At 38.7% G+C, this 25,712-nt stretch overlaps 8 protein-coding genes across 8 annotated transcripts; 4 read left to right on the top strand and 4 right to left on the bottom strand.

Annotated features, from left to right (window-relative positions):
- The first annotated feature begins 597 nt into the window (after positions 1–597).
- Positions 598–5,018, top strand: RHIMIDRAFT_226672 (uncharacterized protein). Its single transcript, XM_023607576.1, has 7 exons — positions 598–613; positions 666–759; positions 824–900; positions 967–1,292; positions 1,343–1,412; positions 1,466–4,732; positions 4,791–5,018. Exons 3-7 carry the CDS (start codon positions 871–873, stop codon positions 4,908–4,910), a joined length of 3,813 nt encoding a protein of 1,270 aa, XP_023466330.1. The 5' UTR covers positions 598–613; positions 666–759; positions 824–870; the 3' UTR covers positions 4,911–5,018.
- A 578-nt stretch (positions 5,019–5,596) lies between these two features.
- Positions 5,597–7,590, top strand: RHIMIDRAFT_134666 (uncharacterized protein). Its single transcript, XM_023605589.1, has 10 exons — positions 5,597–5,801; positions 5,853–5,990; positions 6,044–6,174; positions 6,225–6,327; positions 6,382–6,532; positions 6,586–6,682; positions 6,732–6,918; positions 6,971–7,157; positions 7,211–7,391; positions 7,447–7,590. The coding sequence occupies exons 1-10, from the start codon at positions 5,703–5,705 to the stop codon at positions 7,538–7,540; spliced, it is 1,368 nt and encodes a 455-aa protein (XP_023466329.1). The 5' UTR covers positions 5,597–5,702; the 3' UTR covers positions 7,541–7,590.
- Positions 7,531–12,233, bottom strand: RHIMIDRAFT_134687 (uncharacterized protein). Its single transcript, XM_023605591.1, has 9 exons — positions 12,116–12,233; positions 11,549–12,057; positions 11,064–11,487; positions 10,594–11,004; positions 9,960–10,541; positions 9,763–9,915; positions 8,513–9,709; positions 8,199–8,462; positions 7,531–8,148 (listed from the first exon to the last, which is right to left on the bottom strand). Exons 1-9 carry the CDS (start codon positions 12,192–12,194, stop codon positions 7,640–7,642), a joined length of 4,128 nt encoding a protein of 1,375 aa, XP_023466328.1. The 5' UTR covers positions 12,195–12,233; the 3' UTR covers positions 7,531–7,639.
- An 846-nt stretch (positions 12,234–13,079) lies between these two features.
- On the bottom strand, positions 13,080–14,186 carry RHIMIDRAFT_237535 (uncharacterized protein; the record flags this gene model as incomplete). Its single annotated transcript, XM_023608777.1, has 1 exon — positions 13,080–14,186. One exon carries the CDS (start codon positions 14,184–14,186, stop codon positions 13,080–13,082), a length of 1,107 nt encoding a protein of 368 aa, XP_023466327.1.
- A 380-nt stretch (positions 14,187–14,566) lies between these two features.
- Positions 14,567–16,972, bottom strand: RHIMIDRAFT_282736 (uncharacterized protein). Its single transcript, XM_023613092.1, has 6 exons — positions 15,978–16,972; positions 15,858–15,923; positions 15,641–15,798; positions 15,436–15,590; positions 14,745–15,380; positions 14,567–14,695 (listed from the first exon to the last, which is right to left on the bottom strand). The coding sequence occupies exons 1-6, from the start codon at positions 16,849–16,851 to the stop codon at positions 14,587–14,589; spliced, it is 1,998 nt and encodes a 665-aa protein (XP_023466326.1). The 5' UTR covers positions 16,852–16,972; the 3' UTR covers positions 14,567–14,586.
- A 4,548-nt stretch (positions 16,973–21,520) lies between these two features.
- On the top strand, positions 21,521–22,945 carry RHIMIDRAFT_134588 (uncharacterized protein). The gene is made up of 7 exons (XM_023605587.1): positions 21,521–21,578; positions 21,638–21,795; positions 21,852–21,960; positions 22,011–22,174; positions 22,229–22,322; positions 22,371–22,634; positions 22,690–22,945. Exons 1-7 carry the CDS (start codon positions 21,572–21,574, stop codon positions 22,776–22,778), a joined length of 885 nt encoding a protein of 294 aa, XP_023466325.1. The 5' UTR covers positions 21,521–21,571; the 3' UTR covers positions 22,779–22,945.
- RHIMIDRAFT_134605 (uncharacterized protein) lies at positions 22,685–24,076 on the top strand. Its single transcript, XM_023605588.1, has one exon. The coding sequence runs from the start codon at positions 23,112–23,114 to the stop codon at positions 23,991–23,993; it is 882 nt and encodes a 293-aa protein (XP_023466324.1). The 5' UTR covers positions 22,685–23,111; the 3' UTR covers positions 23,994–24,076.
- Positions 24,077–24,530: 454 nt separating this feature from the next.
- RHIMIDRAFT_202487 (SRF-TF-domain-containing protein) lies at positions 24,531–25,365 on the bottom strand (the record flags this gene model as incomplete). Its single annotated transcript, XM_023606613.1, has 2 exons — positions 24,531–25,094; positions 25,165–25,365. The coding sequence occupies 2 exons, from the start codon at positions 25,363–25,365 to the stop codon at positions 24,531–24,533; spliced, it is 765 nt and encodes a 254-aa protein (XP_023466323.1).
- Positions 25,366–25,712: the final 347 nt, after the last annotated feature.

Below are 25,712 nucleotides of genomic sequence, written 5' to 3'. Positions count from 1 at the left end.
TATTTATACTATTGTGGAGGCAGATCAAGAACTGTTCAGTTTTTAGATCATCTTCTTCAATTGAAGCTTTTAGCAAGAGAAAGTACCAATCAATACCAGCTGTTGTTTCAATGAGGTTTGCTTTAGGATGTGTGCTGTCTTTAAAAATTTCCAATCGTCTAATTTTAAAGCCCTGTATCCATACTATGTGCCTCAATCTTATGAAAATTTCAAAGCTTTGATTGGTCAAGTTGTTCAGGCAAACTTCAACTGTGACTTTAGTTAACCATGCTAATTTTTATTGGTAATTTTTCCTATGGTGGAAAAGCGTGTGTGTGTGTGTGTGTTTGTCAAAACTGTGCATTTTTTTTTTCTTTTAAAAAAGCACAGCTGTGAAACTAGTTTCTTTTACACTTAAAACATGTCAAGAAGCGACGAAGAGTCTAATATATTTAATCAAGACGAAGACGACATTCATCGCTTTGGTAGAGAAGACGACGACGATGATGAAGAAGAAGGTGAAGATATTACCTATAATCGTCGACGTGCTGGAAACGCAATAGAAGACGATGATAATGATGAAGATGATGAAGATGAGGAAGAAGAAGAAGAAGACGAGGAAGAAGCTCGAAAAGTACATTTTGCTAAAAATGTTTTTTACTTATATTAATTGATTATATATACAGATTGCAGAAGGATTCATCGTAGACGATGAAGAGGAATCTGATGCGTCTGAAGAAGTAACTGCTCGTCGTAAAAAAAGAAAGAAGGTTGAAGACTGTAATGTGTAGACAATATGTAGTAATCGGGTACAAACGTGTCTTATTTTATATTGTTATCATAGACGATGAGGATTTGGACGAAGAAGATTTAGAATTGCTTGAAGAAAATATGGGAATCAAGCTAAACCGTTCTACGGGTGTAAGTGGGATTTTTATGATAAATACGCAGAAACACTGAACGAAAACCATTTTTTATTATAAACAGCCTAAACTGAAGCGCCTTAAACGCGGTCGTGAAGAATTGTCACGTCAGGAATCAAGAAATGTAGGAAACATTTTCTCCGATGAAGAACAGGCCGAAGATCAGAACCAGCGTGATGATTATGCTGAGGATTACGATGACCGTTCTAGATATCGTCGTGATATGTATGATGATATGGGAGATTTCATTGCAGATGAGGATGACGAGGACGATTTAAATGAAGTATTGGGCGAAAGAGCTGAGGCTCGTGGTTACGATGACGAACGACGTGGCAGAAGAAAGGCAAACATGGACATGATGAGTATTTTACCCGAAGGCATGAGTGAAGAGTAAGTATCATAATGTATCTTTATAGACTGGTATCTGACATCTGCTTTAGTGTACTTGTTGACATGTACGATATCTTTGGCGATGGTAGAGAATACGAATGGGCTTTGTATAATGATGAGGTATGAAGTATACAATTGGCTATTTATATATCAGTCTAAATATGTCAAATTAGGAGGAGGAAGCCGAAAGAGAGCGTGAACCTCAATTAGCTGATATATTTGAGCCTAGCGAGCTTGCAGAACGTATGATGACAGAACAGGATGAAGAAATTCGTTTGCGTGATGTTCCAGAGCGCCTCCAAATGCGATATGAAGGCACTAATAAATCATTTGAGCAAGCAACCAACGAAGAAGTTCAAGAGGAAGCTCTCTGGATAGCTCAAGCTATGGTGAATGCTAGAGGCATGCTACAGCCTGACGAACAGTTTATTTCCGCCATCGCGTATGTTGTTGGGTTCCTCACACGTGAATTCTTAGAAGTGCCTCATATCAAAGACCATCGTCGAGATTTCTTTACAGAAATTAACAAAGACACGGGTATTAGTAAAGAAATTTTGACAGAAAAAGATCTTTGGGAGATATACGACTGGGATTTCAAATACCACGGCTTTGTAGAGCGTCGACAGGCTTTAAGAGATTTCCTCGAAAAGACACAGATTACAGATGAATATGTAGACACTATACTGAGTAGAGCAGAAAGAGTAGAAGAAATCACCGATTTGACCGAATATGTCAATCTCAACTTTTCTGAAAGGATCAATGCTATCCAGCAGCATAATCGTGGGCCTAAACGCCCTACTACAAAGTCTTTGTATCAATCCAGTAAAGATTCTGATATTCATAATCTTTTACCCAAATTCGGCGTTACAGCAAGACAATTTGGTACAAACTACATGGAAAGCACACGCCAATATTTCCCCGAAGACAGTCCTTTGGATCCTATTGCAGAAGCACATCTCTATATTGACAATGTATTCACAGATGAACACAAAGTCTTGAAGGCTGCTCGATCTATTTTGGCTCAAGAGCTTGCTTATGATCCACAAGTACGTAGAGCGATGCGTCGAGATTGGGAAGCTTATGGTACAGTGACAGTCAGACCAACAGAAAAAGGGTATACTGTGATTGATGACCTTCATCCGATGAAACCTTTCAAGTACTTGTCAGATAAACCCCGTGACGCTTTTAAGGATGGACAGTTCTTGCAAATATTGAAGGGTGAAGCAGATGGTCTTTTGAATGTGACCATAAGCATTCAAGATTATCCTTCCTGGCTCGGCCGAATGTGTGAGTTTTACCTTTCAGATGGCTTCAGTGATTCTGTACAGCAATGGAACGAGCAACGAAAGGAAGTCTTGAACTTAGCATTGCAAGAATACTTACTTCCGTTGATGAAAAAGCATGTACGTGAAAAACTACGCATGGAAGCTCAAGAATCTGTTTGTCATGCGGCCTTTACCAGTCTTTACAACAAAATCAACGTTGGACCATTTAGAGGTCCAGAATCTCAATTCAAGAGTGCAGTTCCTCGCGTGGTCACAGTTACAGCTGGGAACGGTACTCATAAAGACCCAGTTGTTGCAGTCTTTGTAAACCAACGTGGAAAAGTATTGGATCAGATAGAAGTGCCCAACTTGAAAGACGAGAAGGACTGGAAGCAACTCTCCGAGTTCATCAAGTCAAAAAAGGCCAACGTACTAGGTATTGCAGGTTACAATGCAGAGATACGAAAAGTGATAAAACATATGCAAACAATGCTAAGTGAAATCAATCAGTCGAACGAACAAAGTGGGCTTTCTAAAATGGACATGGTGATCGTAGATGACGAAACAGCAAGACTTTACAAGAGTTCACGCCGTGCTCAGCAAGAATTCCCCGAGCATACAGAGACAATGAGATACTGTATCTCCCTTGCTCGTCGACTTCAAAATCCCGTGATGGAATACGCTAGCTTAGGTCGCGATTTGTTGGCCATTCACCATCATGACCTTCAGCATCTGATACCCGAAGATACACTGTTATTTTACTTGGAACGCGCATTGATCAGCGTTATTAACGACTTGGGCGTCGATATTAATGCAGCCGTCCAAAGCCCCTATCTGGCTAGCGCTCTTCAATATGTCTGTGGGTTTGGCCCTCGTAAGGCCCAAAGCATCTTGAAAAAAATTGAAGCGACAGGTGAACTCGAAAGCCGTACAGCTCTTGTCCTTCGTAAATTGACGCCAGCAAATACATTTATGAACTGTGCAAGTTACCTTCGCATTCGAGACGTGGATGGAGCAGATATTTTAGATGATACACGCATCCATCCTCAGGATTACGAATTGGCGAGAAAAATGGCTGCTGATGCGCTTGAAATTGATGAAGACGAAATGGATGACTATGACTCTAAGGTGGCTGTTGTCACTCGTGTGATTAAGGAATATCCTGACAAGCTGAACGACTTAATTTTAGATGACTATGCTGTTGTTTTGCGTAAGCAGTACAATGCACCTAAGCGACAAATCTTAGAGCATATAAAACTTGAACTTCAGGGTCCTTATCATGATCGTCGTAACCGATATGCTCGCCCTACGATGGAAGAACAATTTGTCATGGTGACTGGAGAAACGCGTCAACAGTTGAGCGAAGGCTTTATCATACCAGCGATGGTGGTTGCTTGTCGTGGCAAAGTTGCAAATTGTGTGCTTGACTCTGGCTTGGAAGGAATCATTTACGTCAACAATGTTTCTGATGAACGTGTCATGAATGTATCTGATGTACTAAAAGTTGGACAAACGATCAACTGTAAAGTATTAAGAATCGATCGTGACAAGTTTATGATAGAATTGTCTTGTAAACCTTCAGATACCAAGCCTGGAAGTGATCTGCATCTCCGTCGCTTGCCCGAGGATACATATTATGATCATACCGCCGAGGCAAAAGATAAAGAACAGCAAAAGGCAAACAGACGCAAGCAATCAAAATCGAAACGTGTTATCAAGCACCCACTGTTCAGACCATTTAATCATATGGAGGCTGAAGAGTATTTGTCTTCACGTCAACGTGGTGACTTGGTCATTCGGCCATCTTCACATGGCTATGATCATATTGCCATTACATGGAAAGTGGATGACGGGATCTATCAGCATATTGACGTATTAGAAGTTAAGAACAATAATGACATTCATGCACCACCAAAACTAAAGATCGGCAACCAGATGTTTGAAGATTTGGATGAATTGATTGTAACCTATGTCGAAGCTGTTGCACGCAAGGTTGAAGAGATTATGGCACATCCTAAATATGTACCTGGTGGTAGCCGTGCATTGAACGAGCATCTAACAGCATTAACTCAAGCGAATCCAAAGGTGTCAGCTTATGGTTTTTGTCAAAGTGAAAAAGCAGGCTACTTTGATTTAGGCTTTAAAATAAGTGCAAAAGGACCACCTATGCGATGGGTAAAGTATACATATATATAAAATGTGTAAAGATAATAGACATTAAATTTCAACTTAGGTTGTCAAGGTGCTGCCAGATGGTTATCGTTTGAGGAACGTGTCTTATCCTCAAGTGGATGACTTAATAAATGGATTCAAGCGTATTCAAATGGCAGAAGCAAGAAAACGCAGGGCATAAAAAAGTCTGTATACATTACCAAAAAAAGAAAAAGATATTTTGTAGAAAAACGTTGTGGTTAATAAAAATAATAATAAACATTTAACGCATAATAAAGTGAAAAAAAGGATACGAAATTGCCTGTCTTTGGGTTAAATTTGTTATCATTGCTCTTGTTGGAAGGGGTCACGTTGAATGACAAGTCACGATGCTGCATGAAAACCGAAAAAAAAGTCAACTACCTTTTTCTTTTTCTTTTTCTTGCTTATTTTTATTTTATCTTGTTTCGACATGGAGCAATCTATCCATTTCGCAAAAGAAGCTATTTCTAATATAAAAAATAGTATCATTTATGGAAAAAGAAGTGGATACTATGCACAGATGGATGCAGAATCGGAGAATGAAGAGGAGTATTCACATAGCCTGTTCTATTCAGTTCATCAAAGTGACCATATCAATGAAGATAGTATACCCCTTAGTTTCTCAAATGCATATTCGGACAGAAGCCAATTACTATTTGAGCAAAGTGATGTAGTATCAGATATTGGAGAAAGCTATGAAGAAAGTCCTGTAAATATTCAATCTATTTAAAATTATAATCTATTAACTGAGCGTCTCTTTTTTTTTTTTTGTAGAAACCTTCTGCTATCTATCTTGATCCACTACTAGAGCCATCCTCTACTCTGCCACCACTCAATCCAAAATCATTAACCGAGTCACTGCTACCGATAACTTCATCTGTAAATAGCTACGTGATTTATATATTTGACATTTTAAAATTTCTCTATTTAGATACCACCTGAATTAAGCCAAATGGATCGAAAATATAAAGATCCTATCTTTGCTTTACTTTATGGGATAGCATTTTCAATATTTCTTATATCAGGCATCATTATATTATTTACAACCGATGTAAGACAAAATATACTTGCATACACTCTTTACCAATTCTCCTTTGTATAGACACATGCTGTAGAAGACCTTGTAAAGGAATCCACTTTTAAAGTAATAAAAGACAGTGCAGGCATGTTGGCTACGGTTATTGCAACGTCTTTGGTTATTGCTACCTTTTGGCTGATCATCTTACGGATGTTTACAAAAGTAAGTCATTGATCACGCTCAGAAACAAATAATACTAACATGTTGATATAAAGGCACTTGTATGGGGCACAGTGGTTTGTGTACCAGTAGCATTAAGTGTCTGTTTTATATGGTCACTAGTAGAATCATTACAATACATAAACGTCTATGAAGGAAATGAAGAATTTTCATTTAGAGATACTGGGTAAATTTCAATTCATCGTTATCTTTATGAATCTTATGTTCTCTTATTAGGCTTACTTGGATATCAATTATACCGCTTATATTAAACTTGATTTACATTAAAGTCGTATATGATCGTAGACATAGAATTAACAAGACAATTTCTGTTATAGAAGTAAACAAAGAGATACAGTATGAGTCAAGAGGGGCTTACGTATTTGTTTGATAGCTTGCGTGCGACATGATTCGCTCAAATCCAGCTATCTTAATTGTGCCAATCTTACTACTTACCATCTTTATTTTATTCACAAGCATATGGATCACTTTTTTCAATCGATTATGGCTCATTGGTCGATTGAGCAATCCTTCTACTTTATCAAGTAAGTTGTATGGCATTCTCAAATACTTTGCTAATATACTATTCAACATAAAGAAGCCATATGGATAGTCAATAATTATGCCTATTACTTAGCAGCATTTTACATATTCTTTTACATGTGGACATCAATGATACTGATTTACCTTGAAAAGTAAATAAGGAAAAGAATAGAGTATAAGTACATTAACCCCCATATCTAGGTTTGCACTATCTAGTATGACCGCCCAATGGTACTTTCACAGAAACGAAATATCTAGCACATCAATGAGTGTGTGGAGAGTTGCTATTATAAAGGGAATGACCACATCATTTGGTACCATTGCTTTAGCAGGATTTCTCATGTCCCTTGTTCACTTTTTACAGTTTGTGACAAGGCAATTAAAGAAGGCATGTGAATAATTTGATTTGCGATTTAATTATATATTAATACCATGACTAGTATTCTAAAAAAACAAGGCCCTTGGTCAGCGTGGTTGAATTTATCCTGCGTCTTATAGACCCTATTGTTAGCATAGTGAATCATTATACAGTGGGTCTAGCTGGAATCACGGGTGAGAACTTCTTTTCAGCAGCGAAATCAGCTACAAAGATCTTTAGAAGAAACTTGTTAAGCGGCATCTTTGGAGGTTTGTCAGTTATACTTTCTTTTATATAATCTAATCATGTTTTTTATATATAGACTTTTTGACACAAGTTATTCTACACATTGGTACAGCAGTGATTGCACTAACAACAGGCCTATCTGCATATATTTATGCAACACATCAACTCCATTCACCACATGGATTTGTCGTTGGACTTATTGGTACACTTACGCCTTACTATATATCCCAGTTTTACTCTTATGTTATGATGAGCATGTAAGTTCTTTTACAGACACATATCACTAGACTAACTCTCTCTTTCTCTCTAAAGCATTGATGCTACTTTCCTCTGTTATGCTATTGATTTAGATACCGGCACTGTACATTTCTCAGCTGCTCATAACGCATTCTCAGGGTATGATTAAGTTGTCTATGAGCCTATTATTCTTTATTATATATCCATTCATTTTATTTCTATTTATTAAATATTATATGTATCAATAACGTACAACCATACATATACTTTATAATGTCTTCTTCAATCGTTTTATGGGGAGCGTTTTCGCAAGAAAGTCGTGTACAGGGCCTAAAACTACAAACTTTTCATATACTAACGCAGTAAGCAAGTTTCCCATGATGAGCCCCCAGAGTTTCCATCTGAACTCACGAGGCATCACATTGTGTCCTAATGGTGTGTTATAAGGTGTAATGGATATGGAAGGAGGTGTGTATCCGATTTGTTGTAGCACCTGTGGTGTACCACAATTGAAACGGAATAAGCAGCCAAATGGGTTAGGGTCTGCCAAAAGCCAATAAGAAGCTATGATGAGGTATAAAAGCCAAAGGGTGACAAGGGTGTAGTTCTTGTAAAAGCTTTGTCTAAATTTGTATCCAAAGTTAAACACTGCTGCATTATTGATAAACTGGAAAAGGCACACAAGTGCCAATATCTCTCCTTCATAATTATCTGACAGGAGCATCCATTTGGACATGTCAACAGCTCTTGAATCAAATTCATTGCAACGGAAGAACTCTGTATATCAGAGTGAGTACACACTATAAATTAGCCTTTGTAGTCATTACCTTGCTTGAATAGTAAAACATAAGCACAACTTAGATAAATCCAGTTAATAGCAACTAACCCAATGCCAGATGCAAGTGTTTGAGGACCTAGTATTTGCGCTGTTGGACGCTGAGGTGCTAACTGATCGGCTGCCTTCGATTGTGATACGGCCCATGTCAGGAAAACGGTAATGAAGATATCGACAGCGATCCAAATATTGGCTGACATGGAAACAGAAAAGTAGAATGTGAATATCTTGAGCATCATCATGACTTGTCCATATACTACGCAAAGCATCAATTAGCTAAAATGATATAAAACTATGCTCTCTTACATATGAGATATTTATAGCCTGTTAATGATGTGGCGAGGGCAGCTCTACCTTCTCGAAGCAGTTCAACACATGATGCCACACTACGATTACTAGTACTAAACGGAGACACAATGGATGCTTCAGCATCTGACATGGCAATGCCTACATGGGCAGCACGAAGGGCACCACAATCATTACCTCCGTCACCAGTCATGGCAGTTATACCGCGTTCCATGTGCAATTGTACACACTGTACTTTTCCTGAGGGAGTCATTCGAGCAAACACTCGAATATTTAACAAGTACTTTCGAATCAAATTATGCTCCACGAGCCATTGGAATGCCCTTCCTGTCACAGCTAATTCAACTGTCTTTTCAGTTGGTGCATCTACATTAACATCGGGGAATGTTTCGGGTTCATCCACGTCCGTCCAAACAACACGTTTCAATTGTGAATCATAGTCACCCAAGAGAAAACGGGAGCCATGTAACGCCATACCACACTGACGAGCAATATAAATACCAGTAAGCGCAGTGTCTCCTGTAATCATAATTGTACGAGTATCGCCTCGCTTAAGCTCAGCAATATTCTTGGCTGTATCTTCTTTTAGCTGGTTCTTGAAAACAATCAGTCCCATGAACTCGATGTCCTTTTCCATATCGTCACGGGTCCAGTTGCTTATATCTACTTTATCATAATCGACTTCACGGTGGGCCAGTGCTAATACGTAACATCCTTCTCTTGCCTGATTTGCGGTTACAAGGTCGTAATCAGATGGTATGGAATGAGGATTGGCTACGTCTTTGATCTTTTCATAGGCCCCCTTAATAAAGATGTGTACTTTATTTGTGGATGGATCCAAAATGGCAACCGACATGGACATACGTGCATGAACAAATTCATAACGCTTTAGAACATGTATTTGCTCGCCTTTAGGAGAAATAAGGGTGTCTACAAATTTTGATCCTTGGCCCAAAGTCCACTTGGAAGCTTGAAACATTTCTATGTCGACAGGATTTCCTATGAGTCTGTTGTTCAATATCGTAACCGCATGGCAAGTAGCAAGTCCAAGTTGCATGAGACGAGGTACATTATCCACATTATCCTGACGTTGATCAAAGTTTATATCGCCATTAACTTCTGTCGTTGGCTGAGCACCATAAAATTCCAGGCCTTCCTTTGTTAACGTGCCTGTTTTATCAAAGCAAAAGAGTTGAACTAGAGATGGGATGTTTAGGATGCTGTCATTTTGGAAGCGTTTTCAACTTTACCTTTTCCTGCCATCAATATGCGAGGTAAATCAACACAGAATATGCTCTTTTCTCTTAATCTACCAGCAGCTACAGATTGACCAACGACCAAAGCAGCTGGAAGAAGAGGAGACACTAACTGTGCAATAGCAAACATTGAATAAAACCACGCGGCTAAATAATAATTAGAACAAAGAAATGAAGAGTCAACAACTTACTTGTTCCTGAGCTAACCAGCCAAACAGCCAGACCTAAGCATATTAGACCACAACAGAGCAGAATTAAGATGACAATCTTGATTTGCTCATCAAAGATAAAAGAGACTCGTGTTGGGAAAAGGATTTTTTTGATCAATTGTCCTTTATCTGTCGCAGTTCCTGTGCTTAATGCCAATGCCTTCACTCTTCCATCCGTTGCCTGTGCTTGACTGATGATTGTTCCTGCAAATATGGTTGATATCTTGCTAGTGCCCAAACGGTCATAGGCCGTCGTATCATCTGAACGCAAGGGGAACTTGCGGATCGGTAAAGGTTCGCCTGTAAGCGAGCTTTCATCAGCTACAATATTGCCGGACAAGACAACTGCATCACAAGGAGTTGTTTTTCCTTCGACAACTTCAAACACATCGCCTGGCAAAAGGTCTGCCGTTGATTTCAGTTGCCACTCTCCGTCTCTCAATATGTGCACCTGATCTGTGAATTCAGCCATTGACTTGATGCGTTTTTCGGATCTGAGACGAACAATGACTTTGACGAGAGCTGATAACAAGATGACAGCTGTGTCCGCAATACCAACCTGCCCTATAAGAAATATGTTAGGTATTTAAAGTAACTGCAGTAAAGCAATACTTACAGTAATCCAAATAGTAAAATAACCAAAGTACAGTGAATTGGTAAATATAAAAGAATGACGAAAACTCTCGAAACATGGCCATAAAAAAGTTGGGAACATACACCTGAATAAAGTTAGGACCGATCAGCTCTTCTCTAAGCATAGCCTCCTGGCTAGTTAAACCTTGTGTGAGTAAAGCAAGTTCAGCATGTGTATCGCCAAGATGAAATTGATGAGGTGTGAACATATCAATGCTTGGATTGTAGACATATCTAGTACATTGGTAAATAAAGTACTTTGTTCCGCTTGATGTATATCGAATGGGTGCGTTTGAGACAATAACATCAAGTCCAACCAAACGTTTTGCAAAATGTTCTAATGATCTTATTGAGCTCATGATGGCATTGGATTGATCTTGTAAGAATATCATTGCTATATGTATACAACTCTATTTAGTATACTATAAGCTTGGTTATTAAAGTACTTATTACCTGATTCCTTTCTTTCGACTTGAACATGTTGCCCTTCTTTGTAACTGCATCGGATTCTGAAAAAGTTGAGCAGGCGATGTCTAAAGACTGTCAGACTAGCGAACCAGCCGAATAAGACATACCACATGCCCATGAAGGTACTCGTGGCTACAACCGAATTGCCGCGAAAGGCCGAATAGCTTGTATAATAATCTTGTGTTACCATTATCATATATCCTATATGACCGACTGTCTCAAGGCAAAACAAAGCAAGCATAAAGGTACCCAACCAAGAAGCTTTGTAGGCAAGAATGGTAGTACCTTCCTCTTCTTCGATAGTCGATTCATCGCTGTAGTCTAGGCTTATGTCACCCTTATCCTTTTCGTCCAGTATATAGCGATCAGTTTTTGTCTGTTTAGTCTTCATATACGAAGCTTTTGACAACTATTCTTGATTAAGGTTAGCGAAAAGTCAAGCGTGATCACCCCTTAAATTATCTACTTACGCTTTCTACAGTCTTCTTATAAACAGTCCATGCTATGATAGTAGAGAAACAGGCACCATAAAATACATATAAAGCGATAAATACATTTTCAGTGAATGTCAATTGCCCGTAGTCTGGTGTAGGACATTCATGCCACATGGCTGTCCTTGGATTACTTGTCCATGTTGGTACGTCTGATATATTGGCTGCCTTTGCACATGCCACAGCACTTTGATTAGTTTTATTCTCCACAACAAAATTTTCAATATTGACTTGAAGCAGGTGGGAGCCACAAGAATACACTTTGCCGACCAATGCAGGGGCTCCAGGGCAGGCGCATGCGGAGACAAGCGAGTCCGGACAACTTTCACGACAGCTGCCGTCGACGCAGTACACCGTGCCTGTAGGACAAGCGGGTGGTCTACTACTAGGCGGACAGAGTGAAATATCACGCACGCAGAGTACCGGACATGGATATGCATTGTAAGACGGTAAAGGACACCTATTACCATAAATGTCGACATCGTTGACTAAAAGAAATAGGTGTGAATATTCATGTAGATTGGTTATTCTAATGATGTTTCTAACCAGGATTAAACTTTGGTGAAGCGAACACATATTGTGTAAGAAGTAATGAATGTAAAAAGATATAAACATATCCTTTCATATTGACAAGCGTATATTATATATAACAAGAGAGAATAAAAATACGAACAAGTGAGGGAAAGAAGAAAAAAAGGGAGGCTGTTTCTATGTAAATCACTTATTTATACTTTTTTGACTGTGCACGTACACAAGCTCACACAGGCACACACACATACAATGAAAACGACATGAATGTTATTGAAACCCTTGTACTACCTTGATCTTTTTTGTAGATCAAAAGATGAAAACATGCTCCTACTATAGAGCCATGTATTGATTCTTATTGCTCACATCCGTCAAGCTTTATTCCTCTCTTTATTTCGTATGTTCTTCACCTTTTTTTTTTTTTAACTCAATACAAATTATCTTGTCTGCTGCTCAGCACTGGAGGAAATTTATCAGTTTCATTTTGCATTTCGGTCATGTTTGGCTTCTATTGGCTCTCTTGGTTGCAGTCAAGTTTCTCAATAAAAGAGGTTTGAAAACAGACACTTAATATTAATGTTTTAGTTGAGCATAGAATACATTATGTCACATGGTAATACCTCTTTTTCTTTGGTTACAGATATCTTTGCATTAGCCAATGGGAAACTATCTTCTCTACCCCCCTGATCCATTACACGGTACCGCGTAAAACAGAAGCTTCTCTTTATAAAAAATAACCGAGCAATGGGATTACAGTAAGAAGAATACTCCTTAATAAATCTTAAACTATAGAATTCTATCGTAGCTCTGCTTTCAAACCTTACTGCATACAATCCATGTACTCCTGTATCATCTGTTACCAAAACGATATAAGGTTCTTTATTATATTAATCTACACCAAATGTAGGTTATTATCATTTTAATAATAATGTAAGCAATTATAAATTATTAATGTACAAATAAAATAAATAATGATGTTTTTCTAGAATAGTTCTTGTAGATCCTTCAATGTGACGATCCCAGTCCAGCCATTAGATTTACTAACAATAGGTAAAAGTGGTATATTATGTTTGAGCATATATGTGTAGGCTTCAGAGGCAAGAGCATCTTCACTAAAGACAAGGGGATTCGGTGTCATGATATCTGCTGCACAAATATCAAATATATCATTTCTGGATTCTTTAGACTTCAAAATTCTGTGGATATCATCATGTGTGACAATACCAACGATCTTGTTAGGTCGATTATCTTCAATAACAGAGGAAGCAGCAGATAGTGGAGGCGAAGGGTAAAAGCTGTCACTCATCTCTTCTGATAATCCTTCTTCTTCTTCGTCTTCTGCGAGGACAATAACACCCGAGCTTTGAGGGTGCTTTGTCATTTCCATGATAACAATGTTTAGCGAACTTTCAGGGGTTACACAGGCCACTTTAACAGGGTCAATACAAACATCGGACACTTTGAGTAACAGACGGCGACCAAGTGACCCTCCTGGATGATTTAGCGCAAAACCGTCGGTAGTAAACCCGCAAAGCTTAGCCAATGTTAGGGCAATGGCATCACCTAATGCCAATGCCACTGTTGTTGAGCATGTTGGTGCAGGGAGAGAACCGCCTGCTTCAGATTGAACGTAGCCGTCAATCCATGCTGCGCACTCTTTTGCAAGTTTACTGTTAGGGTTGCCACCAAGGCCAATGACGGGTATATTTCGATGTTTTAAACTGGGTAACAGCATCAACAATTCCTCTGTGTTGCCAGAAAAGGATAGGGCCAAGACAACATCGTTTGGCTGAACAACACCGAGATCCCCGTGAAGTGCTTCGACAGGGTGAAGGAACGTTGCACTTGTGCCGGTTGATAACATGGTTGCTACGATCTTCTCACCGATCTTGCCTGATTTGCCTACACCGGTCACTACAACCTTTCCTCCAACGTCCAGCGCTTTAAACATTAGGTAAATTGCTTGATAGTATCCTTCTTTTGTATCTGCATTGGACTTTAATCTTTCAGCAGTTTTTGTTATTGCCTTGGACTCTTCAATTAAGATCTTGGTTGTATTATCAATGATATCATCTGTTATTGTAAACATAAGTGTGTAGAATAGCTCAAAAAGAGAATAGGTAAGATAGAAAAAAAAGGAAGAATGGCCATTTATAAACCCATTTTCTGTTCCTTTCGTGCTCATCTCCGATTGACCAGCACGATCGCCAAGCCACTGTCTTTGACAGTTACTTTGGACGAATCGTTGGTGCACTTTTCTGGACAGAAACAATGCATAAAAAAAGAGGATTGCATAAAAGAATGTCTTTTGTTTTAATGCCATGGCAACTGTAGTAGCTATTTGACAGTTGTTATGGGTAGCCGGGTTCATATACTTACCTTTATCTTTTTTTTTTATATAATTTTGGTTTCATTAGTAATATTTGTGCTAATTAACACCATTCTTATCAATTATGAGGCTATTTTTTATCTTTTTTTTTACAGATTTTTTATTGTCTATTATTCTTTATTGTATTTGTAGAACTAAAATCAGCTGGTCTTGTTTGGTCTTTTTTGTTATTAGGTTTATACTTGATTTCTGCCATAATAGGGATATGACTATCTTAATATATTAGTAATCCATTTTAAACTTTAAGGAGAGACTTACTCTGATGGAAAGTGTGCATTAGGGAAGCCAATAACTTTTGAGAGATATTCATTATCTATATTTCCCAACACAGAGGTCACTTCCAATGTGTTTGTAGTATAAAAAATGTAATCTAAAATTCCTTTAAACTCTGGTGTAAAATTTGTAAATGACAATTCTTGAGTTGTTCCATATGAGCTCTTGAGTGTATATGGATGAGATAATCCTTCCGTGGTATATACTCCATATGAATGATCACCAAAATCTTCGTGATCGTGCGCAACCGATCCTTTAGATAAGAACTCATAGACACCAGAATCTGGAGCAGAATTTAAATCTCCACAGATGACCGTTGGCAATTTAGAACAATGACCATAAGAGACTGATCCTTCATTCAAGTGTCTGTTCGCAAGCTTCTGTATCTCTTCCATCATTACACCAATTTGCACAAGTTTAACATCAGCAAATAAAGGATCCCAGTGAAGATGTGTATTCGCCACTAAAACTCGTTGTTGAGTCACAACATCTTCCAGCAATGAAAGCACTGCAATGTTGTCCTTGTTCATCACTCGGTTATAAATATCTGCCGATTTAAAGTCGGAACGTTGAAGGGCCTTTTGATTGTATTCAATCATTTGATGTTCAATAAGTTTAAATCTATTTTGCTCCCTGTTAATCAAACGTGCATAAATATACGTTACAAAGATTATACCTTGATGTCTTATAAAGCGTCGCACAGCCATCGACTACGCGTCTTTCCTTTTCTGTCATAGTTTTTGCTCTTGTCTTGGGAAAGAAAATGGCTTCATACCCTGCCTTTGCAAAATGCTCTATTAGTTCATCCTCATAGTTTCCCATTTCAACTTCCTATATGGTCCTATTAGTATTTCCTTTGATTATTTAATTATAACTATTACCTGAAGGCAAAGTATATCGGCATTATAATGAGAGAGCTCGGTCAATATTAGCTCCTTACGATAGTCCCAGCTTAATGCCCATGACGGAGTGTAACCATAAGCTTGACTGGTTGCATATTTCCGGCACAAAATATTGTAACACAATACAGAAAACTTATCTATTTTACGTTGGTTACTACTTTTCTTGATACTCTATCTTTTTCAAGCTTATGTGAACCTGAGTCATCTTCACCAGTGTCTCCTTCGACGGGAACCCATTCTCTTTGAGGAGGAGGCATACCAACTAAAAAAAATTGACATTGGCTTTGTTTTCTCCCATTAGATCACATCCACTTACCTGGAGCATTTTCTCGAAGAGACATGATAACAGCTTGTGTACCATCCTTGATCAAGATATTCTTTATGTCTGCTTGAATAGGATTGCCTTCAAGTCCCAATGTCTCGAGTTGATAAAGATTACCAAACTCAGTAGGTAGAGTTACCAAGTTATTGTCAAAGGCCAACAGTTCGCGCAGGTTGATAAGCATACCTAGTTCAGGCGGGAGCATACTTAACTTATTACCAGAGATATCCAAGACCCTCAATTGAGTCAACTGAGCCAAGGAAGGCATGAGGTACGTCAAGTTATTATGGTTAATATAAAGTGCTGTTAAAAACTTGTAGTTACAGATGGCCGATGAAATATTCTTGAGTCCCATGCCACCCATATCTAAAGAAGTCCATGTTTGATTTTCTTCGTTTGCCTTGGTAGTTGTCTTTTTAGTTTTAAACGCACCATGGCCGTTTGCAAACTTATTGGGGTCGTTTGGATCCGTAATAGTGACAGCAGTGGAGACAGGTGTATTACGAGCCATGGCAGCAGCTGCACGAGCATGATGGTGAGGAGATGACGACTGTCGAGAGATTTGCGCATATTGCAACTGACGAGCCAAGTGAGGTGTAGCTGCTTCTGTTGGTGTACCTCCAAGAAGAGGCTGAGCTTGAGGTTGCAATGGGAAACGAGCACCAAATGTGTTGGTGTTGGCGTTAGCATTGGCTGTAGTAGGCATGCCGTACATTGACATTGAATAATTGGCTACAGAAGGCGAAGTTCTTGGAGATGTGGTAAATGCTGCAGCAACATTACCCGAATTAAACATTTGGTGAAGCGAGTGGTTGAAATAGCTGTTACTATTTAGTGGTCCATTTTCCTTTTCTTTATCAAAAGACATGATTTACAAAATGAGCATAATAAATAATAGAAAAAAATGTCGACACATAAAAAAATGGGTCTTGAAAGTACTATATGCACACCTTTGTTTCCATTTTTGGTAAGTCAAGCTTATTGATTGGTCACTGATCTCAGCGAAGACAAAATATGCCCTCCTTGTTCAAATGGAGGACTATTTTCTACTTTTTCATTGCAGTGCTTAGTTTATTTCGTCATTATCTTTTTTTTTTAATGGTGCCTACGTAACCGTGCCTCTCCTTTTCTCCTTGAATCAGAAAAAACAACGTTTGAACCAATAAAGATTTAGGCTAATTTTTGCCGTGCACACCAACATTTGTTACGCCCAAAAAGTGCTAGTGGGTGTTTGCCAAAGATTCAGCCAATCAAGGCCTGAAATTTCTTAGCGTACATCTCCCCCTCAAGATTAATACATCTTTTACCAAAATTATGTCGCAAGAAAAAAAATCAAAATGGGCTGTAAGTTGAATGCCATTCCTTATTCAACCTTATTTGCATCCATATCGACTTCAGATGTGGTCAATGTTCTCTGAGCCGTGCTTTTTTTATTCATGGTTATAATAACAATGAAATACAAAGTTTTTTATATTCGATGTCCCTTTCATAGCTTTCTAAGCGCATTGTTCTATTTTTTTCTTGATTTGTGGGTGGAGTATTTTTGCTGCTTGAAGAATCTGCGAAACCAAAGGGATAGATCGTACCACATCTGAAGTCGAAATGGAGGCAGTTATACGAATACTTTGATACTATTGTGTTTTGACATACCTTTAGAAATGAATTGTAAACAACTGTGCCTGAATCCGATAGGTCATCAATCTATACAATAACCGTTGATGACGCTTCAGTTCAGTGAATGAATTATCTCATCCATATTCAATATAAATGCTATTTCGGTCATAATTATCTCTTAGTCCACACTCAGGAGCCTCAGCTAATATAAATAGCCTTCCAATCTTTTCATAAACAAAAATAATCAATCGCTGTGTCGTACCAAAAATGATTCACGCTTATTGAAACTAAGAAAGCCATCCTTACATTAACAAAATAGTGCATAACATTATTTCTTGATCCAGATATCACAGCACTAAAACTAAGAAACTCTTAATTAAGCTACTTTATCCCAGAACAACTGTTAGGCCCACGTCAACTATAATCCCACAGTAAACTTAAAGTATAAATAAGAAGTACTCTCTTTATCAATAAAAAGAATTAATTCAGTCTTCTTGTATCTTATTATCTCCTATTACCTTTAATATTATTACACTTTGAACTATTGAATTATATATGCAAGTAACTCATTATGTCTGATAACAATAACTCTATCCCTATCCTGTCGAAAATGTACGTCCTCTTCAAGTACAGAATAACTCGATGAATTTTTCCGACAATACTGAAATCATGGAAATGGATATTCAATCAATGGCTACTATTGATTCCGTGCAACCTGAAACTGATTCAACTGATGCTATCGAAATTCTTTGGTCAACCTTGAAAAATCTTACTCAAAAGCTGGCTAGAGGTGCTGCTTTGAATGCCCCTAGTGAAGAATTGAAAGCACTTCAAGATGAAGCCACACGCATCAAGAATTGCATCTTATTCCTGAATGAAGCGCAAGCTGTTTGTATCAATCCATCTTCCATTGCAAATTCACATTTGTCTACTCCTGGCCTTATTTATCAACAACATGCCTCTCGGTTGAACCATCTCATTCCTGCGAACTTTCCTGTGCGGTAATGGCGTGGTAACGAGTGGAAAAAGGATGCAAATGTACAAGATTCTGTAGGAGACCTTTTAAATCCCTCTTCTCTCATTGTTGCATCCAATAGCCTTAATTTGAACAAGAACTGGGCAAGGCTCATCCCTATCAAGATGAGCAGGGATCAACGATTCTGATTCAACGAATCGTTAAATAGTCGTAGCCTTACCTGGCTTGAAGTCCGCAAATTAATCATCAAGACGTACACAGCACAAGATGCGGCTCAAGAACTGGATCACATGAATCAGCTTCTGTCACTCAAGATTACATCGGTAGAATCAGTTGAAGCATTTATAGATCGGTTCCAGCGCATCAGATGCGCTGCTAAATGGGAATATGATGCTCGTACAGCAACCATTTTTAAACGAGCTTTACCTGGCTTCCTTCGCCAAGAAGTATCTTCTTCTTTGCTTCACCTTGGTCGTGATCAATAAGACTCTGTGAACAAGGTAGCTGTTATGGCCTATATGATATTATCCTCAAATATCTGTCAAAATAAGTCCAGTACATCCCGGTCTGCTCCCTCGTTCGTGGTCCCTGCTAACAATCGCTCTACCACAGGTTCTAACGTTCGTCCACTTAGTACAGAATCATCTCGGCACATCCTTAAGAACGCTCACCGTAGCAGCATTTTAGGAGTATTCAAGGCTTCTTCCACAAAGAATAAGTTCCAGTGTGCTGCACATGGCTTGGCAAACCACCCACAGAAAAGTGTAAGAGATACAAAGTTCTCTTGGTAAACAAGTTTATGGGTTCTGGTTCTTCTACTGCATTAACTATTTTGCCCTCTGGTACCGGATCTCCCAGATCAAACATCTGCTTCAGCTTCACTGGGAATTTTCAATGACCCAAGGCACATGCCGCAGTGTGTCCTCGCGACAAGGCCACCTCTCGCCCAGCATGGCTATACGTTCTGCTCGTTTGACTCATGCTTCTGCTTCTTTGTCTGTGACACCTACTTCCACTTCCAACGCTCGTGCCCCTGTCACAACGGTTGATATCAACCAATCAACTGGCAGTAACAGCATGATGGTTATTGATGACGATAGCTTCCCGGTCAATTATGACTGCAAGTCTCATAAACAATTTGTTAACAAAACGCAGAAAGGATGTATCAAACAATACTAATCTTTCTTTAATTGTTCCAACCACTATAGAGCATATCAATACTATGGCATTAGTCGACAGTGGCTCCTCGTTCAGTACGATAGATGTTAATTTTGCTAATAAATATAATATAAAAATAAACACAAATGTGTCTGGTTCCGTAATACTTGCTACCTCTGATCCCACTAGTAAGCGTTTCGATACAACCAATAATCCTTTAAATGCTCTCTACCGTGATAACAGTTATAATTTGATTCATAAACCCCATACATTTGAAGCACTTCCTCTTTCACTTGAAATTGATGTTATTGGATTACCAACATTACCAGATTTAAGCTGCGCGCTTGTTCCTGAATATGACTTTATTAGCTTTCTAAAAGGACATTCCATATTGAGTTACTTTCTTTTTGAATTTTACCACTATGAACCCTTGCTATACTGAAATTCCTGCTTCCGTTACTGATGATTTATCCCTGTCTCCTACTGAAGTACTGTTGAACCTCATTAGGATCATCGGGAATAATATCACTGACAGAATTTATTTTTCAAAGACTGAAATTTGTGTGGTATTTAAGCAAACGAAGAAAAACAATACCTATTCTTTAAACAAAATTTGTGTGGCTTCCAATTCGTACAGAAAAGAATGCGATATCGTTTTTAGCATCCATACTTCTAGCGAGTACACCATTATACTCATAGAAATGACACAACATCATTTGACATAGTATTTCGAATCTATCCTAAAAAGTGTTCATTTCAACCACAGTTTTCCTCTCTCTGCCTTGCTCTTGACTTTGGCAATAGGCTTAGATGGATTATCAGTGTTCTCAAGGCAAATTCGTGGATATACGAATTGTCTCTGTGATACACCTCATGTTGCTTTACCAAGAATTTTTTTGTGAATTAATATTTATAATAATTTCTTTGCTTCGCACACCCTCGTTCATGGCTACATTATTGATATTTTGTGTCTCGTACATACTTTGATCTACTATATTAGCCCAGGAGCAAGGATGTCTTTATTTTCTACATCATTCTCTCCAACCTGCTCGAAATACAAGTTTTTTAATATCTTAGCATCCTCCAATGCTTCCCTGAAGGGTAAACGTGTTCTTCTTCTTTGCTCCTTGTTGCCGTTAACGCGTCTTACAGCAACTTCTTTTCTTTTCTGTGGGCTGATTATCTGGCCCATAACTTGATAGTTATGTTCATATTTAACAAACAAATCAAGAGATGAACTGTCCGTAGTAGAGGTGCTTGATAAGAATTCTCTTACATTTTTTTGTACATTGTAAATTGTTGTCAATTTTATGCAAAAGAAAAGAAAGCGGGAATAAAAAAGCTCACCTCTGTATATATTTATAGTACTAAAATAGGAGAAACAAATTTTATTGTGCACTCTATTTCTTTAAACGACTCTATCTGACCTATTTACTAGGCATACTTTCTCATTTAATCCCTTACTGAGCTCAAATAACTCTTCAATCTATTCTTGTGCAAAATCCTAATGCTTAACATAAACGTATTACGATTCGATAACGTAATGAAAATAAAAGAATGAAATTGATTAACTTGCTCTTTTTAAACAAGCATTATTATAAGTCTATGAACGCTATGCTACTTTTATAAAGTATTAAAAAAAGAACTTTACAACTCCCCTGGTACCTTTTAACCGTCATATGCGTTATATCTCAAAAAGAAAGGGTTTACTTTGGTTTAACAAGATTTGATCATTGCATGTTCCAAGCATAAAATCAGATTCAATCTCAGCTTATTCCTAATTTCATGGCAGGTTTTCTCTTTCCTTTTTTTTCTTTTGCTCTACAAGAAATATAATAATATGTCAGGTGTGTGTGTGTATTATGTTGTTAATTAGCAAGTGTATTTACAAACAAAATATGAATAGATAACAAACTAGCCATTGCTCACCACCCATATGAAGCTCAAAGAGAAGACGAAATCTCTTTCGAAAAGGACGAAGTTATTAAGGTAACTGATGACTCTGACCCTGACTGGTGGGTTGGTGCCAAGAAGGACGGTACTTCTGGATACTTTCCAAGTAACGTAAGTTATACTTTTCTGAATAAAAAATAAAAATAAAATGACGTTGATATATTTAGTTTGTGAATGTAAAACAAGAGGAGCAGTCTACAGTTGAAGAACAAGAAGAAAAGGAAGAAGAGAACGAAAACAAGGCAGATGATGATGAAGAACAAGACCAAAAGAAAGGTAAACAAGTAATAAATGATTCTCTTTTTGTCCCTTATCATCTTGAGTAGTTGATCAAGTTATTGGTATGGCACGGGTTATGGAAGATTATGCAATGCAAGAACCAGGAGAAATTTCATTACATCGTGGAGGAATTGTGAATGTATATGAAATTATCGATGATCACTGGGCAAGAGGTGAACTGAATGGAAAAGTTGGAAAATATCCTATCAAAGTAAGTTAATTCAGAATGAAGATGCAGAAATGATGTTTGACCTTATGCATATAGTATGTTGAGGATATTGACATGCCTGGGCGACCCGATTTGGGTAAACAAGTCTTTGACAAGCCTCAATCGACGAGTAATGAAGAACAGAGTGGACGTGAGTACATCAAATTGTCAAAAAAAAAAGTTCATTAAACTCTCACAGCTAAAGGTGGCTTTAAGCTCGCGGCTTATGGTGTTAAGCAGGGAGGTATTGGGAGCTTACTTGCTGGTGGATTCCCTGGATTAAAGAAAGCACCTGCCAGGCAGGAAGAACCTGCTGCTACAGAAGAGCCAAAACCAGCACCTGTTGCTGCTGCTCCTCCAGTTCCTGCTGCTGCCCCCAAGGCAGAAGAAGAAGAAGAGGAGGAGGAGGAAGAGGAGGAGGAGGAAAAAGAGGAAAAACCAACTGTTGAAGAACCCAAACCACGTAAGTTTAAATTAGTTAGTAAAAAACTGTGAAGCTTATGTTTGTCATATTATAGTTGGAAAAGCTATTGTCTTGCATCCTTACAATGCTGATAACGAAGGTATAGTTTCATTGTCAATAAAAAAAAAAAAAGGGCAAAAGTAATCATCTGTATTTTTTATAGACGAGTTGAATCTATTAAGAGGCGAATACGTCGTGATTCTTGACCGAAACGTAGACGATGGTTGGTGGAAAGGAAAGAACGAGAGAGGACAGACTGGCGTCTTTCCTGCAAATTTCGTAAAGGAGTTGGATGAGGAGCCCGTTGCACCACCTACACCCGTCCGCAGCACGCGTCAGCCCCTTACAAACGCACCTTTGGCAAGACCACCTGTAGTCAGACCAGCGTCTGTGCAAGCTGGCGGCTCGACAAGACCTTTTTCTGTCCAGTCATCTGCTCCAAGACCGTCCACTGTGCAAGTTCTTTCTGATGCATCCATGGCTGTCCCTCCCAAATCTTTTGCTTCACCTGAAAGAGAAGCAAAAAAGGAAGTAAAAGAGGAAGTAAAAGAGGAGTCTGATGTCAAATCGCCTATTTCTCCAAACCAACCTTCTTTTGCTGACGAACCAGCTTCTCAGCCACCTGCTCCTGAACAAGAAGCGGCTCCTAGCACCTCACCTTCTATACCTAAGCGACAAGATTCTGTCGCAAGCGCGTCTTCTATTCATTCATCCAGTCCAGTTGCTCCAGTTGATGTTCCTGAAGCCCAAATCCCTCCCACTATCCCTACACGCCCAGAATCTATATCTGATAATATATCATCTCCTCCCTCTATTCCTAAGCGTCAGGAATCTGTATCAAGCACGCACGCCTCTACACCACATGCAGAACCACCTTCTGAGGAATCAGCTGCACCAGTGCCCAAGGAAAGCCCTGTAGCCGCTGAGGAAGTTATTCCAGTAACAAATGTTCAAACAGAAGAGATTTTGGTACCTGAAAGTAGAGAAGTCGTGGAAGACCAGGTTGAAAAGGCCAAAGAAGAAGTTCAAAAGGAAGACATTGCAGTTGAAACACCCAAAGTCGAATCTGAACTGCCTACCTCTGAAGAAAACGTAACAGAAAGCAAAGAAGAGGAAACTGCTGCAGAGTCAAAAGCAGAAAAAGAAGAAGTTTCTGTTACGGAAGAAGGAAAGGAAACCGGCGAACAAAGCGAAGGAAAGAAAGGTATTGAAATACTTCCTAGTGGACCCAAGTTGACAACACCCACTCGTGCCCGTATTGGTGTCCCTCGCCGATCACCTCAATTGAAGAATACAGAACCAAGTCAAACGGAAATTCTGCAGAAACAGATTGCTGAGGTAGGTGAAAATATAAAATAGACGCGCGTGCACAGTTATCAAAACAAACACCTTTATTTTAGACACCTGAAGAAGAAAAGCAGCCTGCTAAAGCGACTCCTTCTCCACCTGCCAAACCAGTGAAGCCTATATTTGCCAAATTCCCCACACCTTTTGCTGTTGGAGGGGGTGAAGAGATTTCAAAGAAGATGCTGAAGCCCACACAGGTTCGTAAGCCTTGGGAGCAGGAAGAAAAGCCATCAGAGACAGAGGAGCCTGAGGCTCCACGTCCTGTTGGCGTACGAAGCATTGCTTCAAGATTTAATGTCAGCAACAACAGTGGCAATGAAGTACTTGAAACCAAGTTAAAAAATCATACAAAGAATGAGGTAGAGAAAGTCAGAAAGGAATTCCAGCAGTTATTGCAAGAAGAACAAGAAAAGAGAGCTCAGTTGGAAGGCCTCGTTCATGAATTATTGGAAAGAATCAATCAATTGGAAAACAAACAATAAAATATAAAAAAGGGGTATTTATTTATATATTCGTTATTCCTCTTTTTGCTTTGTCTGTGAGATACCATTAGTTTTGCTTCCTTTCACCATGCCAGTATCCTGCATTGAAGTTGGGAACTGGTGGTAACTGACTGAATGGCTGTTGCTGTTGCTGTTGTTGATGATGATGATGATGATGATGTTGCATAGGCTTTTGTGGCTGTTGAGAGTAGCCCATGTAGCCATATGGACCCGCATTCATAGGAGGAATGCTACCAACAGTATTTGGGTTGGAGGTATTTGATGCTGAAACAGGAATAGCATTGGTAAGGGATGGCTTAGGTATCTCTGCAGTATTTGGTGAGTCATAGGATGGTGGTTGATAGGGTGTATAAGTAGGTTCGGTTCTCTTGGAGCCCTTATCTTTCAATTTTGCGGCTGTGTCCTCACCTGATGCTGATTGGCCATAAGAAGCGTGCTCTTCATCTTGACCTAGGTCAGGAGTATTCAAACAGGCCTGAATTAGATTCTTTCCTTCAGGTTTTGTTACAATAGGCTGAAGCTTGACAGTTGTGAAAGTATAGACAAGACCAGTTTCAGAGACAACGAGCAATAAGACCTGGGTACCCGTCAGTGTACTGAGCTCATAAGCCTAACATAATAATAAATAGTAGAAATGAGAATGAGAATGATGGATATACATTTAAAGAATATTCATATACCTTCTTCATAATACCAGCCTTACGCTTTGAAAAAGTAATATTCCTTCTATTTTTATCTCCAATATATTCAATCTTGATCTTTCTCCTTCCAGAACGCTTAACAGGCTTGACTTCATCTTCGTCGCTAGGCACGTATCCCTCTGTAGATTTGTTTTTAAAGATGGGATCTTGGGGATCAGTTATAGGTAGTTGAGAGTTCATTATTTGGCTATCTTTTGCTAAATAGGTAATTATGTGGGACAAGTAGAGGCTAAACTGTGTTTCCAAATGTAGTATGAAATCGACCTAAAAAAGAAAAAAAAGTGATTATTTGGGAAAAAGGAGTAGGGGACCTCTATAGATGACCTATTTCGGAGATTAAATATGTAATAATGAGGTAGGTCAGAGAATAGAAGGAATAGAAGATAGAGTCGCACACATGTATCAGCCCTATGCACTTGATGACTCATTTTGAATTAAGGCAAGCATATTTGAATGAACTCTATAATGAATCTGCGTGTCTTTAGTGTGAGTATGTGAGTATGTGAGTATGTGTGTGTGAGTGTGAG

The sequence above is a fragment of the Rhizopus microsporus genome (assembly GCF_002708625.1).
Source record: "Rhizopus microsporus ATCC 52813 unplaced genomic scaffold scaffold_8, whole genome shotgun sequence".
NCBI lineage: Eukaryota > Fungi > Mucoromycota > Mucoromycetes > Mucorales > Rhizopodaceae > Rhizopus > Rhizopus microsporus.
Note: the sequence above shows the minus strand (reverse complement) of the source record. Positions and strands in the feature narration are given on the sequence as shown.

Coding starts and splice junctions, on each gene's coding strand:
- RHIMIDRAFT_226672 (XM_023607576.1), top strand. CDS start 871: ATGGGAATCAAGCTAAACCGTTCTACGGGT. Junction 901..966: donor AGCTAAACCGTTCTACGGGT/GTAAGTGGGATT, acceptor TATTATAAACAG/CCTAAACTGAAGCGCCTTAA. Junction 4,733..4,790: donor AAGGACCACCTATGCGATGG/GTAAAGTATACA, acceptor ATTTCAACTTAG/GTTGTCAAGGTGCTGCCAGA.
- RHIMIDRAFT_134666 (XM_023605589.1), top strand. CDS start 5,703: ATGGATCGAAAATATAAAGATCCTATCTTTGCTTTACTTTATGGGATA. Junction 6,175..6,224: donor TTTTCATTTAGAGATACTGG/GTAAATTTCAAT, acceptor TTCTCTTATTAG/GCTTACTTGGATATCAATTA. Junction 6,328..6,381: donor AGACAATTTCTGTTATAGAA/GTAAACAAAGAG, acceptor TTTGTTTGATAG/CTTGCGTGCGACATGATTCG.
- RHIMIDRAFT_134687 (XM_023605591.1), bottom strand. CDS start 12,194: ATGAAAGGATATGTTTATATCTTTTTACATTCATTACTTCTTACACAA. Junction 9,710..9,762: donor CATATTGATGGCAGGAAAAG/GTAAAGTTGAAA, acceptor TCCCATCTCTAG/TTCAACTCTTTTGCTTTGAT. Junction 8,149..8,198: donor TGTTTTACTATTCAAGCAAG/GTAATGACTACA, acceptor TCTGATATACAG/AGTTCTTCCGTTGCAATGAA.
- RHIMIDRAFT_282736 (XM_023613092.1), bottom strand. CDS start 16,851: ATGTCTTTTGATAAAGAAAAGGAAAATGGACCACTAAATAGTAACAGC. Junction 15,924..15,977: donor TCTTCGAGAAAATGCTCCAG/GTAAGTGGATGT, acceptor AATTTTTTTTAG/TTGGTATGCCTCCTCCTCAA. Junction 15,799..15,857: donor CACTGGTGAAGATGACTCAG/GTTCACATAAGC, acceptor AACGTAAAATAG/ATAAGTTTTCTGTATTGTGT.
- RHIMIDRAFT_134588 (XM_023605587.1), top strand. Junction 22,175..22,228: donor TTGGAAAATATCCTATCAAA/GTAAGTTAATTC, acceptor TTATGCATATAG/TATGTTGAGGATATTGACAT. Junction 22,635..22,689: donor TGTTGAAGAACCCAAACCAC/GTAAGTTTAAAT, acceptor GTCATATTATAG/TTGGAAAAGCTATTGTCTTG.
- RHIMIDRAFT_134605 (XM_023605588.1), top strand. CDS start 23,112: ATGGCTGTCCCTCCCAAATCTTTTGCTTCACCTGAAAGAGAAGCAAAA.